General features: G+C 48.2%; 1 protein-coding gene across 4 annotated transcripts; it reads left to right on the top strand.

The window, feature by feature from the left end:
- The first annotated feature begins 275 nt into the window (after positions 1-275).
- On the top strand, positions 276-19,712 carry LMAN2 (lectin, mannose binding 2). 4 transcript variants are annotated; one of them, XM_027970016.3, is made up of 8 exons: positions 276-515; positions 684-802; positions 13,818-13,935; positions 14,557-14,636; positions 14,780-14,941; positions 15,030-15,144; positions 17,720-17,839; positions 19,028-19,712. In XM_027970016.3, exons 1-8 carry the CDS (start codon positions 311-313, stop codon positions 19,186-19,188), a joined length of 1,080 nt encoding a protein of 359 aa, XP_027825817.1. In that variant the 5' UTR covers positions 276-310; the 3' UTR covers positions 19,189-19,712. The 4 variants fall into 4 exon arrangements, with proteins under 4 accessions (XP_027825817.1, XP_027825816.1, XP_060271701.1 ...); XM_027970015.3 differs by having other exon boundaries at positions 681-802; XM_060415718.1 differs by having other exon boundaries at positions 15,030-19,712.
- The last annotated feature ends 612 nt before the right edge of the window (positions 19,713-20,324 follow it).

Here is a 20,324-nt window from a genome sequence, read left to right as displayed (position 1 = left end):
ACAAATCATCCTTCTGCTCCCCGTTGGCCCGCAAGCCGAACGTGCTGTTCCATGATTGGTTGCTGCTCTTGTCGCCCCTAATAACCCATTGCTGAGGCTGGTTGACAGGTGTCTCGCAGCCGCCAAGGCACTCGACCAGGATAGGGGGCTGCTTAGCAAACAAAGCAGTCGTCCACTCGGCAGCGAGGCTTTGCTTTTGCTGGGAGTTCCCAGGTGACACTAGGGTTGGCGGGTTTCGGGCCGGAGGCTATTAGATGGAACACCCGGAAGGCGGAAGTTCCAGGACGGAAGTGGCCGAGAGGGACAGAGAATGGCGGCGGCGGCGGCAGCAGGCTGGATTTGGCGCTGGGGCTGGGGCCGGCGGTGCCCAGGGAGGTCTGGGCTTCGCGGCCCCGGCCCAGGCCCCACTATACTTCTGCTTTTCCTCTTGTTGCTGGGGCCGGTGGCTGCGGATATAACTGACGGCAACAGTGAACATCTCAAGCGGGAGCATTCGCTTATCAAGCCCTACCACGGTGAGGCCTGTGGCGGGAATGAGTTTAGGGTAAGGTTGAGGCTGGACGGAGTTGGGGAAGGGATTCTCTTTCTTCTGGTTAGGGCAGCCCTTTGGGTTCCCTGCCTCCGGCAAAGCTAGTCCTGGCCCGGCCTCTTAAGCACCTGTCTGTCCTTGTCTCTGTCAGCAGGGATCGGTTCCAGCTCCACGCTCCTCTGGGACTTCCAAGGAAGCACAATGCTCACGAGCCAGTATGTGCGTCTGACCCCTGACGAGCGCAGCAAAGAAGGCTCTATCTGGAACCACTTGGTGAGTGGTTCCTAAGAGGGGAGGCAGACCATGAAGTAAGCCACTACAGTTGGTCTTCAGCAGGCCTGAACTTGATTTGAAGGCTCCCCCCTGCCCCCCGGCCCCTTTGGTCACTTGCCTCACTACTTACCGGTAGTTACAGGTGATGGCTGTTGAAGTTACCGGATGGCAGGAGCTGTTCTCGACACTTTGTTCACCTGTCTCTTCATTCCTTCGAAAGCCATGTGAAGTAACCGATGTTATCTCCGTTTCCCTGGCTGAAGAAGCTAAGACTCAGAGTTGAAAGTGCCTTTCTCAAAGTCACATAGCCAGCAAGTAGTGGAGCTGTTGTCTCCTTCAGCTGAACCCTCTCATTAGTGGGATAAATGGAAGGAGTGGGGTCTTTATTGGGTATTTTATGTGTGTTAGGCACTGACTTTAACATGCCTTATTGCACTTAGTTCTCAGACTGATATAGATGGCTTTCGTGACTCTTCATAAGCAGAGCAAACACAGACAGTGAATGGCTATAAACAACATTTAAATTCTGTCTCATCTCCAAGTCCAGCAGTTCACTTGCTACATTTGACCCCAGCCTGGACGGTGGAGGAACCCCTTAACAATCTTTGCAGACGCCAGTCCCCTTCCTCAGTGCTGGATTGGTCTGGTCATCAGTGGACTCATGGGCAGTTTTAGTTTCTGCGACCTTTGCTGCAGAGGTTATGAACCTTCAGGTGTCGCAGGCGTGTCATACATACGCAGTGGCCAAGATCTGCTGCTGCACAGATGCCACACCAAGGAAGGTTAGGGAGGGGTGAAAGGGGAATAATTGGGGGCAGAACCTACTCCTCCCCTCAACCTGCCTGATCCCAACCCTCTCTATGGCCTAAGCAGTTGGCCAGTGTCCTAGTTTTCTCCATCACCCCGCTCTTTGGTCTCTCTGAATGACTTCCCCATGTAATTCTGAGAGCCCACACCGTCCTTGTGTTGCCTCGTCTGCATGTTACTTCTCCTCCTCGTCCTCTCTTTCCTGCTTGGGGCATCTGGAGATACTTTGCTTAGCTTTCACTCTGATCCTTAGAGCCTGGGGTCTCCTGTGAAGGGATAAACATGCACTATGTCTGCATGGTCTGGCCCCTAGTGCCTCGCATCTCCAGTCGTCCTCTCTGTTAATGTTCTTCCGGCTTCTCTGACTGCCATTTTGCCTCAGGACCTTTGCACTTGTAGCTTCTGTCTGGGACACCGTCTCCTGGCTCTTCATGCTTGCTTGGTTTCTCCTCATTTGTTAAGTTTTAATTCGAGTGCCACCCACTCAGAGAGTACTTCAATAACTACCTTGTTTCCCCTGGAGTCACATTCTCTCACTTTCTGTCGTGTAACTTTAAAAATTTTCATTTTATGTTTATTTGGCTGTGCCAGGTCTTCGTTTCGGTACAGAGGTCTTTGATCTCGCAACATGGAGGATCTTTTTTAGTTGGCGGTATGCAAGATCTTCTTCCCTGACCAGGGATCGATTGATCCTGAGCCCCCTGCATTGGGAGCGTAGTCTTAGCCACTGGACCCCCAGGGAAGCCCCTAATTTCATTTTATATTATGATTGATTTACAATATTGTGTTAGTTTCAAGTATAGAGCGAAGTGATTCATTTTTACATATATCCATTTTGTTTTCAGATTCTTTTCCCATATAGGTTATTACAGAATATTAAGTAAAGTTCCCTGTACCGTATTATAGGTCCTTGTTGATTGTCTGTTTTATATATAGTAGTGTGTATTAAGCCCAAACTCCCAATTTATCCCTCCCCCCACTACATTTCCCCTTTGGTAACGAAAAGTTTGTTTTCCAGGTCGGTGCCTCTGTTTGTCTTGTAAATAAGTTCATTTGTATCTTTTTTTCCCCTTAGATTTCACATAGAAGTGGTATCGTATGATATTTGGCTTTTGATGTCTGGCTTGCTTCACTTAGTATGATCTCTGGGTTCATTTATGTTGCTGCAAATGGCGTCCTTTATTCTTTTTATGGTTGAGTAATATTCCACTGTGTATATGGGCAACATTTTCTTTATCCGTTTCTCTGTTGATGGACATTTAGGATGCTTCCCTGTCTTGGCTATTGTAAATACCACTGTGATAAACATTGGGGTGTATGTGTCTTTTTGAACTATGATTTTCTCCAAATATTTCCAGGAGTGGGATTACTGGATCATATTGTAGTTCTATTTTTAGTTTTCTAAGGAACCTCCATGCTGTTCTCCATAGTGGCTATACTGATTTACATTCCCACCAGCAGCATGGGAGGGTTCCCCTTTCTCCGCACCCTCTGCAGCATTCATTATTTTTAGATTTTTTGGTGATGTCCATTCTAACTGATGTGAGGTGATGATGCCTCATTGTAGTTTTTTTTTTTAATCCTTAGGTAGCTTTTTATTATGTCCTCCAAAAGAGCATATGATAAGAGTCAGCGCAGTGGTATAACGTGCTGAAAAAGATCAGGAGTTGATTTACTGTCTTCAGGCTGGGATGTGGCTTCACGAAAGAGGTAGCACTTAAACAGAAGGAGGTTCCTTCTTTCCTGAGAAACCAGAACCCCTTTTGCTTTCTCCCATACCTACATCCATTAAGAGTACTAGTCTTTGCCAAAAGATAAAAGTTTGAAGTCATCTGAGGCCATCAAGGAATTACAGGGCAAAAATCATGATAGGTTTCCAGTTTTCTTCAGCATGCAGAGTTATCTGCTCCTTCACAGAAGTTAGACTAGTGTGGCTGTGCTCTCAGGTTCCACACCTGGGCCAGTGGAGGCAGTTTTCTGGCAGGTCTGTTGTCGTCCCTCCTCCCCCAAGGGAGCCTGCTCAGGAGCTGGCGTTCCTCTCCCCAGGTGGGCAGCAGCCAGCATCACTCTGGGGACCTGGAATATCACCGCCACTGCACCCAGAAAAGCTAGAAAAATGATACCTACCCCTCCCTCCCCAACCTGACCCCTGCCCCGAAGTGGCTCTTTCACTACCCTTGGTGGTGATAGCAGTGGCGGTGGCCAACTTGCCCCTCTACCCCTTGCCCATGGTGCCATCTCCACACTGGCATTAGTGAGGACTCAGCCCCAAGCCCCCTCTACTGCTCAGAGGCTACGCTGCCCACAGGGCCCTCATTGTGGTTCTGATTTGTATGTCTCTGATAATGAGCAATGCTGAGCATCTTTTCACGTGCTTTTTGGCCATCTGTCTGTCTTCTTTGGAGAAATGTTTATTTAGAGCTTCTGCACTTTTTTTTTTTTTTTGATTGGGTGGTTTTTTTGCTACTGAACTGAATGAGCTGTTTGTATATTTTGGAGATTAATCCTTTGTGGGTTGCTTCATTTGCAAATGTTTTCTCCCATTCTGTGGACTGTCTTTTTGTTCATGGTTTCCTTTGCTGTGCAAAAGCATTTAAGTTTCATTAGGTCTCATTTGTTTTTGGATAACTTTTTGTTTTTGGCTGCACTGTGAGGCATGTGGAATCTTAGTTGCCCAACCTGGACCCCCTGTGGTGGAAGCATGGTGTCCCAATGGCTGGACCACCAGGGGGCTCCCATGCTTTCCAATAACTTTTTATTTTTTTTAAAGTTTATTTATTTTAGTTGATTGATGATTGGTTTACAGTATTGCTTTGATTTCTGTCATACATCAGCATGAATTAAGCATAGGTGTACTTATGTCTCCTCCCTCTTAAATCTCCCTTCTTCCTCCAGCCCATTCCTATACCTCTAGATTATTGTGCACTGCTTAGTTGCTCAGTCGTGTCTAGCTCTTTGCGACCCCATGGACGGTAGCCTACCAGGCTCCGCCATCCATGGGATTTTCCAGGCAAGAATACTGGAGTGGGCTGCCATTTCCTTCTCCAGGGGATCTTCCCAACTCAGGGATCAAACCTGTGTCTCCTGCATTGCAGACAGACACTTTACCGACTGAGCCACCAGGGAAACCCCTATCTTCCTGTTTAGTGGAATCTAAATATTGCAGTTTGAGATCCACTCTTAAATGCTGTGTGCACGTGCTAAGTCACTTCAGTTGTGTCCCATCTCTTTGCAAATCTATAGTCTAGCCCGCCAGGCTCCTCTGTCCATGGGATTCTCCAAGCAAGAATACTGGAGTGGGTTGCCACACCCTCCTCCAGGGGATCTTCCTGATCCAACCCATGGCTCCTGGATTGCAGGCAGGAGCTGAGCTACCAGAGAAGCCCTGTAAACACTATTAATAAACCCAAATTGTATGTCATTTTTTGAAATTAAACTTATATTTTCATTTCATATCCCACACAGAATTTTATCCTAATGCAGTGTATAATGCTTGAAAATCTTATTGATTAGCCTATCATGTTCTTCTATGACTAAGTGTAAAAATTTAAGCTTTCTAACTTTGTTGGGACCTTGAAATTAAGTTTTAATATTTTCTTTGGGATTATTATAGTTACCACTGGTATACAATTGATCAAAAGAAATGCCTTACACATTACACAATTTTTGAGTAATTACTGCACAAGTAAACATTTTTTGAAATGCATCTCATTAAGCTGTCATCTCCCCATCCCCATTTGAATGCATGTCATTGTCAGAATGAGACGCTTAAGCATGACTTCTGCTTTTTGTTCACGTGAATGCTGAAAATTTGTGTTTGCTTAAGTAATAGATGGAGATGCAAGGAGTTTTGTTATAGCAGGGGTCATTCAATATTTTGAACTCCTTTGATTTATAAACCACAAATGTAGTGATCTTTCATCAGAAATTTTAATGGAAAAAAATGTTCTGCCTTTCACTTTGTTGCAAGCCAAGACATAGAAACCACCTAGCTGTAAAATGGTTCATGACTGCCAAGTGATTGATTCTGATTTAGTTGGCCTGGCGAGGGCCAGGGCACTAAGATTTCTCAGCTCCCCACATGGCTCAGCTGGGATGGAGGGCTGTGTCATGTTCTGCCCCCAAAAGAAGCTTTACATTAGTTCCAGCCCATACCTCATCTGCTTAAAATCCTTCTTTGTACTGTCTTTATCATAGTATTCTCTCTGATGATCTGCAGTCTTACCTGTAGTGTGGGGAGACGTTCCAAGGCTTGAATAGTCTTGGAGGTATCAGTTTCTAGGTCCTCAAATTCTGTGTGTGTGCGTACTCTTTCCTAAAACTGATCTTCCTGCAGGCATGCTGGGGACAGGCGGGGAGGTTTTCCTCTCCCATCCTCTGGTGCACAGTTGCCCTTCTCAGAGGCACACCTCCTATTAGCTTGGGGTGCTTTGTTCCCAGGCACAGGAAACTCCTGGGCACCAAAGAGACCATTTGAAATATTGGCTTCTGGGCTGACTTTTGTGTATGTAAGTTACATTAAAAATTTTTTTTCAAATATATAAGTGCTTTTCTAGTTATCTTTATTTTTTAAGTTGTTATTATTGATATCTGGTTTAATCTCTTCATGGTCAAGAAACGGATTTTGTGATTTCAGTCCTTGGACATCTGTTGAGACTTGCAGATGGTCCTTCTAGTGACCAGGGTTTGGGGGACACATTCATGTGTGCTTGCGACAGATGTGGATCCTCTGCTGGTTGAGTGAAGTGTGCCATTCAGATCTTTAGGTCTGTTTGCTGATTGGGCTCAAATTTCTATATCTCCTGACATTTTGCTCGTTTTATCAGTCATTAGAAGAGGTGTATTAAAATGTCTGTGTGTGTATTTGCCTTCATCTTTATAGTCTGTCCGTTTCTACTTCATATATTTTGAGACCAACATTTTCCTGGTAAATGGAGTCCTTTGTCATGGAGAAGAGTCCTCTTCTAAACTTCGCTATTGGCACAGCTGCACAAGCTTGCTTTTGCTTAGCATTTGCATGTACTGTCTTTTTTTGTCCTTTTCTTTTCCAGACCTCTTTTAGAGTTGTCTCTTGTAAACGGCATATAACCAGGCTTTTGGGTGGTTATCCATTTATTTTAATTGTGATAAAATCCAGTAACATGACCATTTGCCACTTAACCTTTCTTAAAAAGAAGTTTGTTTATTGGTCTTCGCCTAGACTTAGCTGCAACATGAGGGATCTTCGGTCTTCAGCTGCAGCGTGTGGATCTTTAATTGTGGCGTGCGAATCTTAGTTGAGGCAGATGCTGTCTAGTTGCCTGACCAGGGATTGAACCCAGGCCCCTGCATTGGGAGCCTGGGGCCTTAGCCACTGGACTACCAGAAGAGTCCCCCGTTTAACCTTCTGTTGTCTTTTAAACAGTTTAATTTTTCAAACCATTCTCTTCTGCACAATACTTAATGGCATTGAGACAGGTTTTAAAAGTGTAAATGGTCACCACACAGGCGGTTGAGAGTGTACACTGGGAAAAAGACAGTCTCTTTAGCAAGTGGTGTTGGAAAAGTTGGACAGCCTCATGTCAGTCAGTGAAGTTAGAACACACGCTCACACCACACACAAAAATAAATTCAAGATGGTTTAAAGACTTAAATATAAGACATGACACCATGAAACTCCTAGAAGAGAACATCAGTAAAACATTCTCTAACATAAATCGTACCAGTGTTTCCTTAGGTCAGTCTCCCAAGGCAATAGAAATAAAAAGCAAAAATAAACAAATGGGTCCTAATCCAACTAGAAACTTTTGCAAAGAAGCCATAAACAAAATGAAAAAACAACCTATGGATTGGAAGAAAGTGAAAGTGGCTCTGCTGCTGCTGCTGCTGCTAAGTCGCTTCAGTCGTGTCTGACTCTATGTGACCCCATAGATGGCAGCCCACCAGGCTCCCCCATCCCTGGGATTCTCCAGGCAAGAACACTGGAGTGGGTTACCATTTCCTTCTCCAATGCATGAAAGTGAAAAGTGAAATGAAGTCACTCAGTCGAAGTGGCTCAGTCATGTCCAACTCTTTGCAACCCCTGGGTCTGTAATCTATGGAATTCTCCAGACCAGAATACTGGAGTGGGTAGCCTTCCCCTTCTCTGGGGGATCTTCCCAACCCAGGGATTGAACCCAGGTCTCCCGCATTGTGGGCGGATTCTTTACCATCTGAGCCACCAGGGAAGCCCAGGAATATTGAAATGGGTAGCCTGTTCCTTCTCCAGCAGATCTGCCTGACCCAGGAATCGAACTGGAGTCTCCTGCATTGCAGGCAGATTCTTTACCAACTGAGCTACCAGGGAAGCCCGGATTGAGAGAAAATATTTGCAAATGATGAGACCAACAAGGGTTTAATTGCAAAAATATACGAACAGCTCATACAATTCAATAATAATTTTTAAAAAATTAAAAAATGGGCAGAAGACCTAAACAGACATTTCTCCAAAGAAGATATACAGATGGCCAATGCCTGTGTGTATACTCAGTTGCTAAGTCAAGTCAGATTCTTTGTGATCCCATGAACTGTAGCCCCCAGGCTCCTCTGTCTGTGGTATTTTCCAGGCAAAAATACTGGAGTGGGTTGCCATTTCTTTCTCCAAGGGATCTTTCCAGTCCAGATCCACATCTCTTGCGTTGGCAGGTAAATTCTTTACCACTGAGCCACCTGGGAAGCCAGTTATTAGAGAAATGCAAATCAAAACTTGAGAGAGGTTCTACCTCACACTGGTCAGAATGGCCATCATTAAAAAATCTACCAACTATAAGTGCTGGAAAGGGTGTGGAAAAAAGGGAGCCCTTTTACACTGTTGATGGGAATGTTAATTGGTACAGCCAGTATGGAGAGCCCTCAGAAAACTAAAAATAGAGTTGTCATATGATCCAGCAATCCCACTCTTAATTTGAAAAGATACATGCATCCCTATGTTCGTTAAAGCACTATTTACAATAGCCAAGACATGGAAACAACCTAAATGTCTGTCAGCAGATGAATGGATCAAGATGTGTGTGTGTGTGTGTGTGTGTGTGTGTGTGTGTGTAAACACATATACACACAAACGGAGTAGTGCTCAACCACAAAAAAGAATAATGCCACTTGCAGCAACATGGATGGACCTAGGGGGCACTAGTGGTAAAGCACCTACTTGCTGGTGCAGGTAAACAAGAGATGCGGGTTTGATCCCTCAGTCGGGAAGATCCCCTGGAGGAGTGCATGGCAACCTACTCCGGTACTCTTGTCTACAGAATCCCATGGACGGAGACGCCATAGGGTTGCAGAGTCAGACACGACTGAAGTGACTTAGCATGCGTGCACGGATGGACTTAGAGGTTACCATGCTAAGTGAAGTTAGAGAAAGACAAGTATCTTATGATATCACTTACGTGGAATCTAAAATATATGAACATATATACAAAACAGACTCACAGACTTGGAGAACAGACTTGTGGTTGCCAAGTTGTCAGGGGGTTGGGGAGGGAAGGATTGGAAGTTTGGGATTAGCAGACACAAACTATTAATATAGGATGAATAAACAATCCTACTGCATAGCACAGGGAGCTATATTCAGTATCCGGTGATAATCTGTAATGGAAAATACGGAAATATGCAAAAGACTGTATGTATAACTGAGTCGCTTTCCTGTGTAGCAGAAATTAACACAATATTGTAAATCAGTCTGCAGTAAAGTTTTTAAAAGTGTAATGTCTACCAACAAAAAATTAGTTTCAATTACTATAAATATATATCTGCATGAAAAAATTTTTTTTCAAAATTTTTTTATTGTGGTAAAATATACATGACATAAAATTGACCATTTTAACCATTTTTAAGTGTACAGTTTAGTGGCATTAAGTACATTCATTTTGTTGTGCAACCATCACCACCATCCATCTCCAGAACTTTATTCTAACCATCAGAAGCTGAAACTGTACTCCTTAAACACTAACTCCCTGTTTTCTGCCTCTCTACAGCCCCTGGTAGCCACTATTCTACTTTCTGTTTTTGAATTTGGCTCTTCTAGGTACCTCACATAAATGGAATCATAGAATATTTGTCTGTATCTGACTTATTTCACTTAGCATAACATAGGCAAAGCTCATCCATGCTGTAGCGTGTGTCAGTATTTCGTTAATGGCTAAATAATGTTCCTGTGTGTCTGTGTGTGCACCACATTTTGTTTATCCATTCATCTGGTGGTGGACACTGGGTAGTTTCCACCTTTTGGTTGTTGTGCTGCTGTGTACATGGGTGGACATAGGTGGCTACTGAAGTCCCTGGCTTCACTTGTTTTGGTAAACATCTAGGAAGTGGAATTGCTAGGTTATATGGTAACTCTTTGTTAAACTTTTTAAGGACCACCAAACTGATTTCCACAGCAACCGCACCATTTTACAGTCCCACCAGCAATGCACCAGGGTTCCAGTTTCTCCACATTTTTATACTATTTTCCATTTTTTAATAATAGTTATCCAAATGAGTGTGAAGTGGTATGTGGTTTTGATTTCCATTTCTCTAGTGATTAATGATGTTGAGCATCTTTTCATATGCTTTTTATATACAAATTATCTTCTTCTATGAAAAACATGTCTATCTAAATCCTTTGTCCAGTTTTGGGTTGTTTTTTGTTGTTGAGTTTTAGGAGTTCCTTATGTATCCTGGACATTATCAGTATATGATTTGGAAATATTTTCTCTCATTCTGTGGGTTTTCTTTTCATTCTCTTCATGTTCTTTGACATGTAAAAGGTTTTAATTTCGATGAAGTCCAGTTTATCTAGTTTTTTTGTTGTCTGTGCTGTGGTGGCATATTCAGGAAATTATTGCTAAATCTAGTGTTTCCCCTGTTTTCGTCTAAGAGTTTTATACTCTTAGCTCTTTAGTTTAAGTCTTTGATCTATTACTTATTTTTAAAATTAAACTTTTTTTTTTTTAGATAATTGTAGATTCACATGTAGTTGTAAGAAAAAAGAGATTAAGAAGTACAGACTTCCAGTTGTAAAATTAAATAAGTCATGGGGATGTAATGTATAGCATAGGAAATGTGGTCAGTAATATTCAATAATAATAGTATTACAGTAACTGTCTATGGTGACAGATATTACTAGACTTGTGGTGATCAATTTGTAATGTATGTAACTGTCAAATCCCTGTGTGGTACACCTGAAACTGATATTGTATGTCAACTATATTTCATTTTAAAAAAAGAAAGAAAGGAATACAGGGAGATCCTGGGTACTCTTACCAGCATTTAGTCTATCTACATTTGGTAAAGTCATGGATACATTTGGATTTAATCTACCATCTTACTATTTACTTACCGTTTGTACTGGCTGTCCTCTGTTCACTTTTCTCTCTGGTCTTGGCTTCTTTTGAGTTGGTTAATTTTTATTCCATTTTTATTCTTCTGTTAGCTTGAAAGTTCTGTGCTTATTTCCCAAGATTTTGGTGATTACTCTGAAGTTTAAAACACAGATCACATTTTACCAAAGAGTGCTGATAAGATGTACTTTTGACTCCTTCCAGGAAGGTGATAGGCTTTTGGGACACACAGAACATTGTTGTTTTATGCAGCCAAGTGTTTATTTGTGTTTCTAGTCTCATCCTTGGTGTAGTCTTTGGTCTTCGTTCCTTCTTGAATCTCTGACTTCATGTCCGGGTCTGGATCACATTTCTCCCAGAAAGAGTGAAAGATAGTCTTGGTGTTTCTGTCTGAAAATGTCTTAATTTCACCTTCTTTTTTTTAAAGCGGATTACATAAATTAATCTGTTTATTGCAGGCTGGCAGTGGTGGTGCTTCTGCCGGCCCTTCAGTCTTCTGAGGCCTGACCTTCCTGTGATGGCAGAAGTGGTGGCATTGGTTCAGGCACCACCAGCTACTGTTCTCACGAAGGAACCACAGCGGCAGATCCCCACAGCGTGCCTCTTCATCTTGGTTTTGTCACAGGAGCAAGCGTGCTTGTTGTGCTGGCCGATTTCCATTCTCTTCACCGTTTTCCTGAGGGGAGTAGCAGATCCCATATTTACTGGATCTTCTTAGTGTGTCTAGCTCTGTTGCCAAAAATTAGGTCCGAGGCCAAAGAGCACCTTCTTTCTTGAAGGATACATGTGCTAAGTATAGAATCCTGTGTTGATTGTTATTTTCCTTCAACTCCAAATATATCAGTCTGTTGTCTTCTTACTCCTAGTGTTTCTGTTGAAAATTCTAGTATCAGGCTGATTATAGCTCCTTTGAAGTTACTCTTTTTTTCCTCTGGTTACTTTTAAGGGTCCCTGGGATGGTGATGGCGGTGGTGGTTCTCTCTCCCTCCTTGCCTTTCTCTGTGTTTTGTTCCTGTCTTGTCTCTTCATGTGCCTGGTATTTTTGGTTGTGTCCCAGATATTGTGTTTGTACAATATTTTGTTTAAAGTATGAGGCCTGAATGAGTCTGTTTAGTCTAATTTCAGGGATTGTGGGAACTCATAGCTGAGCTGCAGTCCCTGGGAGCCCTTTCTCATTTGTTCTTTCCAGTTGTGATTTTTGTCACCTCAATGCAAAGCAAGTCTGATTCACAAGTCCTTCCACCCCTCAGCAGGTCTTGGACTCAGATTCCTTGCACATCTGTCATGGAGACCTGCTTTTTATCACCTCACAGTTGTCCCCATCCAGAATCTGCAGGGTCTCCCAAAGCCAGTGAACTGTGAGAAACTGGGAGGGCTGACTTCACACTATGTCAGACCATCGTGCAGCTGCCTGCTAACCCTGTATTCTCAAGGGCCGAGTCTTCTCACCTGAGCTTCTGGTGCCCAGGCCCAGAACAGTGCCTGGTGAATCAGTGATGCACAAGCCACGGTGGGACACAGGCGTTTTATTTTTTAGTTGAGTTTTTTGTGATTACAGAAGTAATATGTTCAGCATAGAAGATTGAAAATGTGGAAAGTAAACATTCCCCTCCCAGAGTTAGCTTTCGTTAATGTTGGTCATATTTCCTTCATTTCCTTTCTCTGCACATAGACTAATATATATATATTATTTTAAATGAGCACATAGCATTGATACTGTTTTCAGCTTATCTTTCCTGTTAGTATCTTTGACATCTTGATCATGACCCGTGAGAGCTTATGGATCTCCCTCCTTTTCTTAAAAAGCTGCAACAGCCAAATTGCCCCCAAGAAGATGGGAGCATCCACTGTCCTCTGGATGTAGGCCACGTTTCTCTTCATTCTTGTCTGCATTGCTGCTCATGATCTCTTTAAGCCTTGCCAATCTAATAAGTCAGCAATACCTTGTTTTAGTTTGCCTTTCAGCTAGGCCTTTGTTTGATTACTTGCTCACACACCCATCTACAGACTTTCCCTGCGCAGATTCTTATTGGAGTGTCAATACCATAGTTTTCATGAGCAGCTTCCTGGTAGGCAAGGCCAGGCTGGTGTCCTTGCTGTGGGCCCAGCCTTGTGCCTTCCTGACTGCTGGGACTTCCTTCCCTCACATCACAGTAGCCCAGAGGCCCCAGAGCTGCCCTTCTAGCCCCCAGGCCTGATATCACCATCACCACCCTCAGGCTGGGCTGAGACTGCAAGAGGCAGGTGGTGTGCTGGCTGGGAGCCTAGGGCTTCGAGTCTGCCAGACCTGGGTGTGGGTCCATCAGTTTGAGGGGTTGGTTTGAAGGGAACACAGTGGGGATGGAAAGCCAGAAAGGAGTTGGTGCTGCTTGTGTTACAGGCCTGAAGGTCATGGCAGCTGTAGGCAAGAGCAGAAGTTTCCGAGTCAGACAGTCCTGGGCGTGAGTCAGGACATCCACTTACCTACTGTGGACAAGTTATTTAGTCTCTGAATGTGTTTTCTTTTTATAAAATACATGACTCAAATAGGGATAGTAGTCCTTCCACAAGATCCCAGGGGACAGGAACAGCGGGGATGGAGAAGAAACAGGGCTAACAGGTTTGGCTGGTATCAAGGAAAGTGAGTCAAGGTGTGAGAACCAGCCCAGGAGAAGACTGGGGCCAGGGTGGGTGGAGTCTGGGCCTCAGCAGCCTTGGGACAGTCTGTGGTCTCCCCCTCCCTCCCTACTGAGACGCTCGGGGATCTTTTCATCTGACACTCAGGCCCCTGCTGCCTGGCCCTGTTCTGAGAGCCCCGACTCTCTCTAGGTCACTCCCAGGGAGCAGGCAAGCCTGGGGAGCTCTGACAGCCCTCTCTGCTCTCCCTCTAGCCTTGCTTCCTCAAGGACTGGGAGATGCATGTACACTTCAAAGTCCATGGCGCAGGGAAGAAAAATCTCCATGGAGATGGCATTGCCTTGTGGTACACCCGGGACCGCCTGGTGCCAGGTAGGATGGTGCTGGCACAGGTGGGCTGTCTGTGGCCAGGAATCCTCCACTCTGCACTCCCTCTTAGGGCACTGCTGCTCCTCTTTGAGGAAACAGGGGGTCTGGGGAGTAGCTGGAGGGAGCATCCCTGTAGGAGATGACCCCGTGGTCAACTCTGTGCCCAGTGTGGCCTGGTCTTCACCAGCTAAGTGGTTTTCACCATCCTATCATCTTAAGAAGGAAGACTGTGACAGAGACCATCTGTGGCCCACGAAGCCTAAAATCTTTGCTCTCTGGCCTTGGACAGAAAGTTGGTGATCCCTGGGTTCAGGGATGGTCCTTAACGCATGACCATCTGGTTTTTACAGATTAGGTATCCCGTTGCCCCCGACACCTCAGAGCACATAGTCAGGTGCTGTTCTTTCACAGTTTAGGCTTCAAACTTGAGTCCTCTCTGCCACGTGCCTGAGACTACCCTTCCTATCCCCCCACCCCACTTAGAGATCCCTTCTCTTTCCTGGAAGCATGACCGTGGGCTAACGTCTTCTGACCCCATCCATGCTGGCGTTACTCGGCCCTTCAGGTACCCCTTGGGCAACTCCCAATTTCTCCCATCACAGGAGCATCTCCTTCTAATTCTAGGGCCTGTGTTTGGAAGCAAAGACAACTTCCATGGCTTAGCCATCTTTCTGGACACGTACCCCAACGATGAGACCACAGAGGTAGGCCCTTGCTCTCCTGCAGAGCAGGACAGGACTTCTCCCTGGGCTCTGCGTGAGAGCAGCCTCCTGGGGTCAGGGTGGTGGGTGCCCCGCGGCCTCGCGCTGGCTGGGCTGCCCTCGGAGTGACCGGTGTCTTGTCTCAGCGCGTGTTCCCGTACATCTCCGTGATGGTGAACAATGGCTCCCTGTCCTACGACCACAGCAAGGACGGCCGCTGGACTGAGCTGGCGGGCTGCACGGCTGACTTCCGCAACCGCGATCACGACACCTTCCTGGCAGTGCGCTACTCCCGGGGTCGCCTGACGGTGAGCAGGCGGGAGGGGCAGCTCTGCGGGGCTTGGGGAGGCGGGCAGGCCAGCCCTGGGCGCCCCTTGACCTGCTGGCTGGCCGCAGGTGATGACTGACCTGGAGGACAAGAATGAGTGGAAGAACTGCATTGACATCACGGGAGTGCGCCTGCCCACCGGCTACTATTTTGGAGCCTCTGCCGGTACCGGCGACCTGTCCGGTGAGTGTGCGGGCAGCGCGAGGCATCCAGTCTCAGTGTGGCCTTCCCTGCTGTCGGGAGCTTGTGACACGGCAGAGCCCCTTCCTCCTCGGCCTGCCTCCATTTGGTTCCACACGTGCCTAGTTTTCTTCCCCCTCTTCCCATGTGTGTGCGCAGTCCTTCAGCGTCTTCCCTCTCTGTCATCTGTGAGCTGTGGGGGTTTGAATCTGGTGAACCCAGCAATGGACCCCCACGTTTCCCTCTCCAGACCTGAGTCACCAGCAACATGCCCAGCAGGCCTCTCAGCCTTCACGCGCGCACAGCCAGAGACAAACGAACCTCTGTCCTGGTGGTTATGTGGGTCAGAACGCCTTGGTGGTGTTCCGGCCTCTGCTTTTTCTCTCACAGGCCGCCTCCCCTTTGTTGGCATGTCCTGCTGGCTGAGTCTTCTTTTCACCCCGCAGCAGACCACTCTTCTCCCTTCCTTTACTGCAGGCAGGTCTGGGCCACCGTGCTCTCTTGCTTGGACAATTGCAGGAGCCTCCCTAGGGTGCCCTCCTCCCAGCACCACAGCCAAGCTGCTCCTTCCACCTCACTCAGGGCTGAGGCCGCTGTCCTCCCACCAGTGGTCCTGTTGCCTGCTGCCACAGTCCTGCCTCATCCTCTCTGCTCTCTGGTGACACTGCCCCAGCCACTCTTCAGACCCACCCCTGCCCTCCTGCCTTGGGCCTTTGTTCCTGCGTCTCTCCAGGTCTTGCTCGGTTACTCTTCCCAGTGAGGCCATCCTTGATTCCCTCATTTAAAGTCACACACACACACACACCCCAGTCTCCTGCACACTTCCTGTTGCCTTCTCTAGCTTTATTTGTTTTCACAGCATTGAACCATCCTGGTATCCACTGTGTCATTTATTTCATTGTCCTGTCTCCCTCCCTGAATTGTGAGCTCCATGGAGTCAGGGCTCTGTCTTGTTCGGCCCATGGTGAGTGCTGTAAGCTTTGGGGTGCTCCCTGCCCGTGCAGGCCTCTTGGGACCCCCAGGCCTGGGTGGCACTTGTTGGTGGCCCCTGGCGCTGGTCCTTAGTCCCTTCTCAGGGCCCTCGGGAGGCACCATACCTGGGGCCAGCCCTTGTTGACCAGAGCTGAGAAGCAGTGTGGCAGACCAGACAGAGGCTTGTTTGTTGTCAGGATAGATGTTTCCAGGGCCTGTGAGCCAGCTGCTGTCCAGGAGCATCCCCGTCACCATGGAAGCATCTGGGTCCATTTGGTTCCCGGAGTGTCTATTGCTTTGAGGTTTCTAATATGGAAATTCCAATTGTATACCCACAAGAGGGAAGATGGTGTGATAAGCCCCTTATTGCTGTTACCCAGCCCCAGTGGGTAAGGCTCATGGCCTGCCTTGTTTCATTTGTGGACCCAGTATAACTCTGCCCTGGGTCACCTGGAATTCCATCTGACTGTTTCAGCAGGCATCATGAGAAGGCTCTGGAAATAGAGCCAGGCCTGTGACAGGGTATTCTCTAAGTCTGTTTGGAGTGGCCCTGGGAAGGGCGATGGAGGGGTCATGCCTGCGGTAGTGTGTGGCCCTTAGGCAGAAGGGTGTGCATGCCAGCCTCCCGCAGGTGTCTCATGGCTGTTTTCTTAGTTAGGTAACTGTCTCTTTCCCCTTTTGTACATCTGAGACCATTAGGCCTCTGGAGTTGAGGGAGGTGGACGTCAAGTTCGGGCACCCAGGAAGTGACAGAAAGATGGCCCCTGCTGTCTGGCTCCAGGGCCCCTGCTTGGCCCTGGGCTTCCAGGGCCGCTCATACCAGCTGTCCGGTATGCTGGCCTCTGCCTGGCCTGGCCGCAGGGTCCTTGCTCTTTACGCTTTCAGCTTCCAGTCAGTTAGCTAAGCTGAGAGCTGGTGGCAGGCTGACTGGGACCCTCGTCTCAGTTCTGAGCCTCAACCTCTCCATCTCCAAATGGGGCTGTCAGTTACTGTCAGCGTCAGGCAGAGGTTCTCTCCTGCCCATACTAGTGGACCAGGGCCTTCCCCAAGTCTCCCCAGGTACAGTCGATGACTGTCACAGCTGAGCTGTCAGCCGGCTGCCAGGTTGTTTCTCTGCATCCTGCACTTGGGTCGCTGTGACAGAGCGTCTTGTGGCTGCCTGCCCCCGGGAGGGTCAGGCTTCTCAACCAGCCATGCAGCAGTGTGTGGGTCTTTGTCCGGTTCTGTTTTCAAGGATGTGCTACCTCCAGGCAGTGTACCTTTGGCCCTGACTGTACTTTCTCATTTACATGCCCCAGTAACCGCAAGATGGAGATTACCACCCCCATTTGCAAATGAGACTGAGCCTCAAAGAGGGTAGCAGAGCCAGGATTAGGCCCAGCGATGCTGACTGTAAAACCTGTGCTTTCCCTCTCTGCTCTGCTTCCTCCCAGGTTTCTTATTGCTGAGTTCTGGAGTATTCCAGCCCCTGGAATACTGCGTGCTAGAGGCTGCTGGGCTCTCCTCAGGGAACCTGGCTTCTCTGTGTGGTGTGGGGCGGGAGAGGGTTGAGCCACGTGTTCCAAAGCGGCTCCAGGCCCCTTAGAAGCTAACTCTTGGCCTGCAGACAACCATGACATCATCTCCATGAAGCTGTTCCAGCTGATGGTGGAGCACACACCTGACGAGGAGAGCATCGACTGGACCAAGATCGAGCCCAGCGTCAGCTTCCTCAAGTCGCCCAAAGGTATGCACCTACAGCCCCTCCCGGTGGGGCCTGGGCTGGCTTAGGCAGCTGCTCAAGGTCCACCTGCCCTTCCCTGGACCAACTCAGCCCTTGAATCAGCAGCTAGTGCTCATGAACAGGTGTGTGAGCCCCTGGCCTCTGTATCGTCTTGTACTCAGTGCTGGGGTCACAGCCAGTGAAGCCATAGGGGCCATTTGCTGGTGCAGGCGTGCTGGTACCTCAGTGCGTGGCCTCAGCAAACAGCCTGCAGTAGGTCCTGCAACTGCTAGGGGAGCTGATCCTTAGGCTTCCTCAGCTAAAAAGAGGCAAAAAGGCGGGATACAAACCTGAGTTTTGGCAAACCTCCAAGTCTGAGCCCTTTGCAGGGTAGTAGTCAGCCACCACTCCATCCTCACAGAGAGAGGGTTTTCAGGATGGATGGGGAGTGAGGCCTCTGTGTGTGTATGTGTGTGTGTGTGTGTGTTGCGAATTCTACTTCAGGAGCCCCAAAGTCATCCGTGTGGGCCCAGCAGGAGATAGAGTACCACTGGAACCCACCAGTTTATGTGACATTTCACTTTTTAAAGATTCAAGTTGCTTTTAAATGTTTTGGGGGCCAAACAAACCCTGCCGTAGACCACTGATTTGCGACGTTCCATTGAAGGCTTCCTGCTGCCAAGGCTTTTGGACACATCTGCTCCAGCCCACCCAGCAGCCCATGCGGCTGGCCCGGCAGGGGTTAATTCCTTATCAGACAAGTGGGCCCACTGGGCTAGATGGTCAAAGCGAAAGGATGAAGGTTGAGGGTCAGGGCCCTGGGAGCCCCCAGGAGGCACGGAATGCACCCACATGTGCAGGACGGCAGACTGTGGTCGGGGCAGTGTCTCTCCAGCTGGGAACCTCAGACCACTGCACCGGGCTGGGGGTGGTCTTGGGAAAACAGGTCCTGTGCCTGCCTGGGCAGACTCAGGCTGTCAGGGAGATCCCAGGCGTGCAGTGTTCTCCAGCTTCTTGCAGCAGAAGGCACCTCAGCCTGGATCCCGGGGACCCTTGTTCCCAGTGGGATTGTCGCTCCGTGTATGCCCCTGCCCCGTGCTGGAGCTGTGCGAGCAGGCCACAGCTGCTGCCTCGAGGATGGGGTGGGGGCCTTACCACGCTGTCTCCTGGGAGCCTGTTCGGCCTCTCATTTCCCTCTCTCTCCTCCCTCAGACAATGTGGACGACCCAACGGGGAACTTTCGCAGCGGACCCCTGACGGGGTGGCGGGTGTTTCTGTTGCTGCTGTGTGCGCTCCTGGGCATCATCGTGTGCGCCGTGGTGGGGGCCGTGGTGTTTCAGAAGCGGCAGGAACGGAACAAGCGTTTCTACTGAGCAGCCAGCCCGTGGCTTGGGGAAGGGCCCTGGCGCTAATGTGAACTTTTTTTTAAACTAGGATTGTAAAAGGAAAATAAGATGACCTTATTTCTTAACCATTTCAAAGAAATAATTAAAGTATTTTCATATATTTTGCTTCTTGCCCAATGGGGAATAAGGCTGCAGGGCTGGGGAATAAGCGTTTTCCATGCCCGCAACTGGGGGCAGAGGCCCTGGCCCTGTGCCAGCCTCTCAGGAGCAGGGGGTCTGTGCCTGGTGCTGGGCCGAGAGCCTGGCAGGTGGCTGTGAACACTGGAGGCCCCCCAGGCCACACTGGGGTAGGCGCCTGAGGACACAAGCAGTGATCTTGTTCTGTGCTGTGTGGTATGTGTGGCAGAAGAGGAGGCCAGCTGGGGAGCCTGGGTCTTCTGTTCATGCTCCGAGCTTCCTCCCAAGGCCGAACCTCGGGTGAGGCTGGAGGAGCAGTTTGGTGGGGCCCAGAGTATGATGGTTTGCTAAATAAAGTGAAATAACCAACCTCAGTTGTGTGGCTGCCCTAAGAGGTCTGCTTTTCTCTTCTTTGAATGACTTCCAGTGCTTTCCAGCTTCGAGCCTCGTCCCCTCAGGTGTGGCACGGCCCCAGGAGGCAGGTGCTGGGGTCTCCATTTCCCATTTGGGGAATCACAGTTCTTAGAGGTCAAGCAAAACTTGCCCAGTGACACAACCACTGGCAACATGGGGTGAGGCCTGCGGTGTCTCCACGCACCCGGGGCCTCTGTGAAAGGACCCACTGAGGGGAGGATGTGGTTCCCACACGGAGGGTGTGACTTCCCACCCAAGGGGTCATGGGTCAGTGGCAGTGTTCCCATTGGTGTCATGGCTGGTCTACGGCGGTTCAGGACGTGAAGGAAGCGCACGTTAAGTGCCGCGTGTGGCAGCCTCTGGGGCTGACTCCCAGTGCAGCTGGCTGCTGCTTCCAGTCTCCCCTGACCCCCGCCCGCCATGGGACAGGCCCCCATCCAGCCCAGCACCTTCCCACTCACAGGTAAACATTTCAGCCGCCACTGACTTCCTCATCATGTTCCTTCTCCACACAGAGTCATGGGACGCCTGATAAATTGAGAGTGTTTCTTCACAATCTCCTTTATTCTTTC

The sequence above is a fragment of the Ovis aries genome, chromosome 5 (assembly GCF_016772045.2).
Source record: "Ovis aries strain OAR_USU_Benz2616 breed Rambouillet chromosome 5, ARS-UI_Ramb_v3.0, whole genome shotgun sequence".
NCBI lineage: Eukaryota > Metazoa > Chordata > Mammalia > Artiodactyla > Bovidae > Ovis > Ovis aries.
Note: the sequence above shows the minus strand (reverse complement) of the source record. Positions and strands in the feature narration are given on the sequence as shown.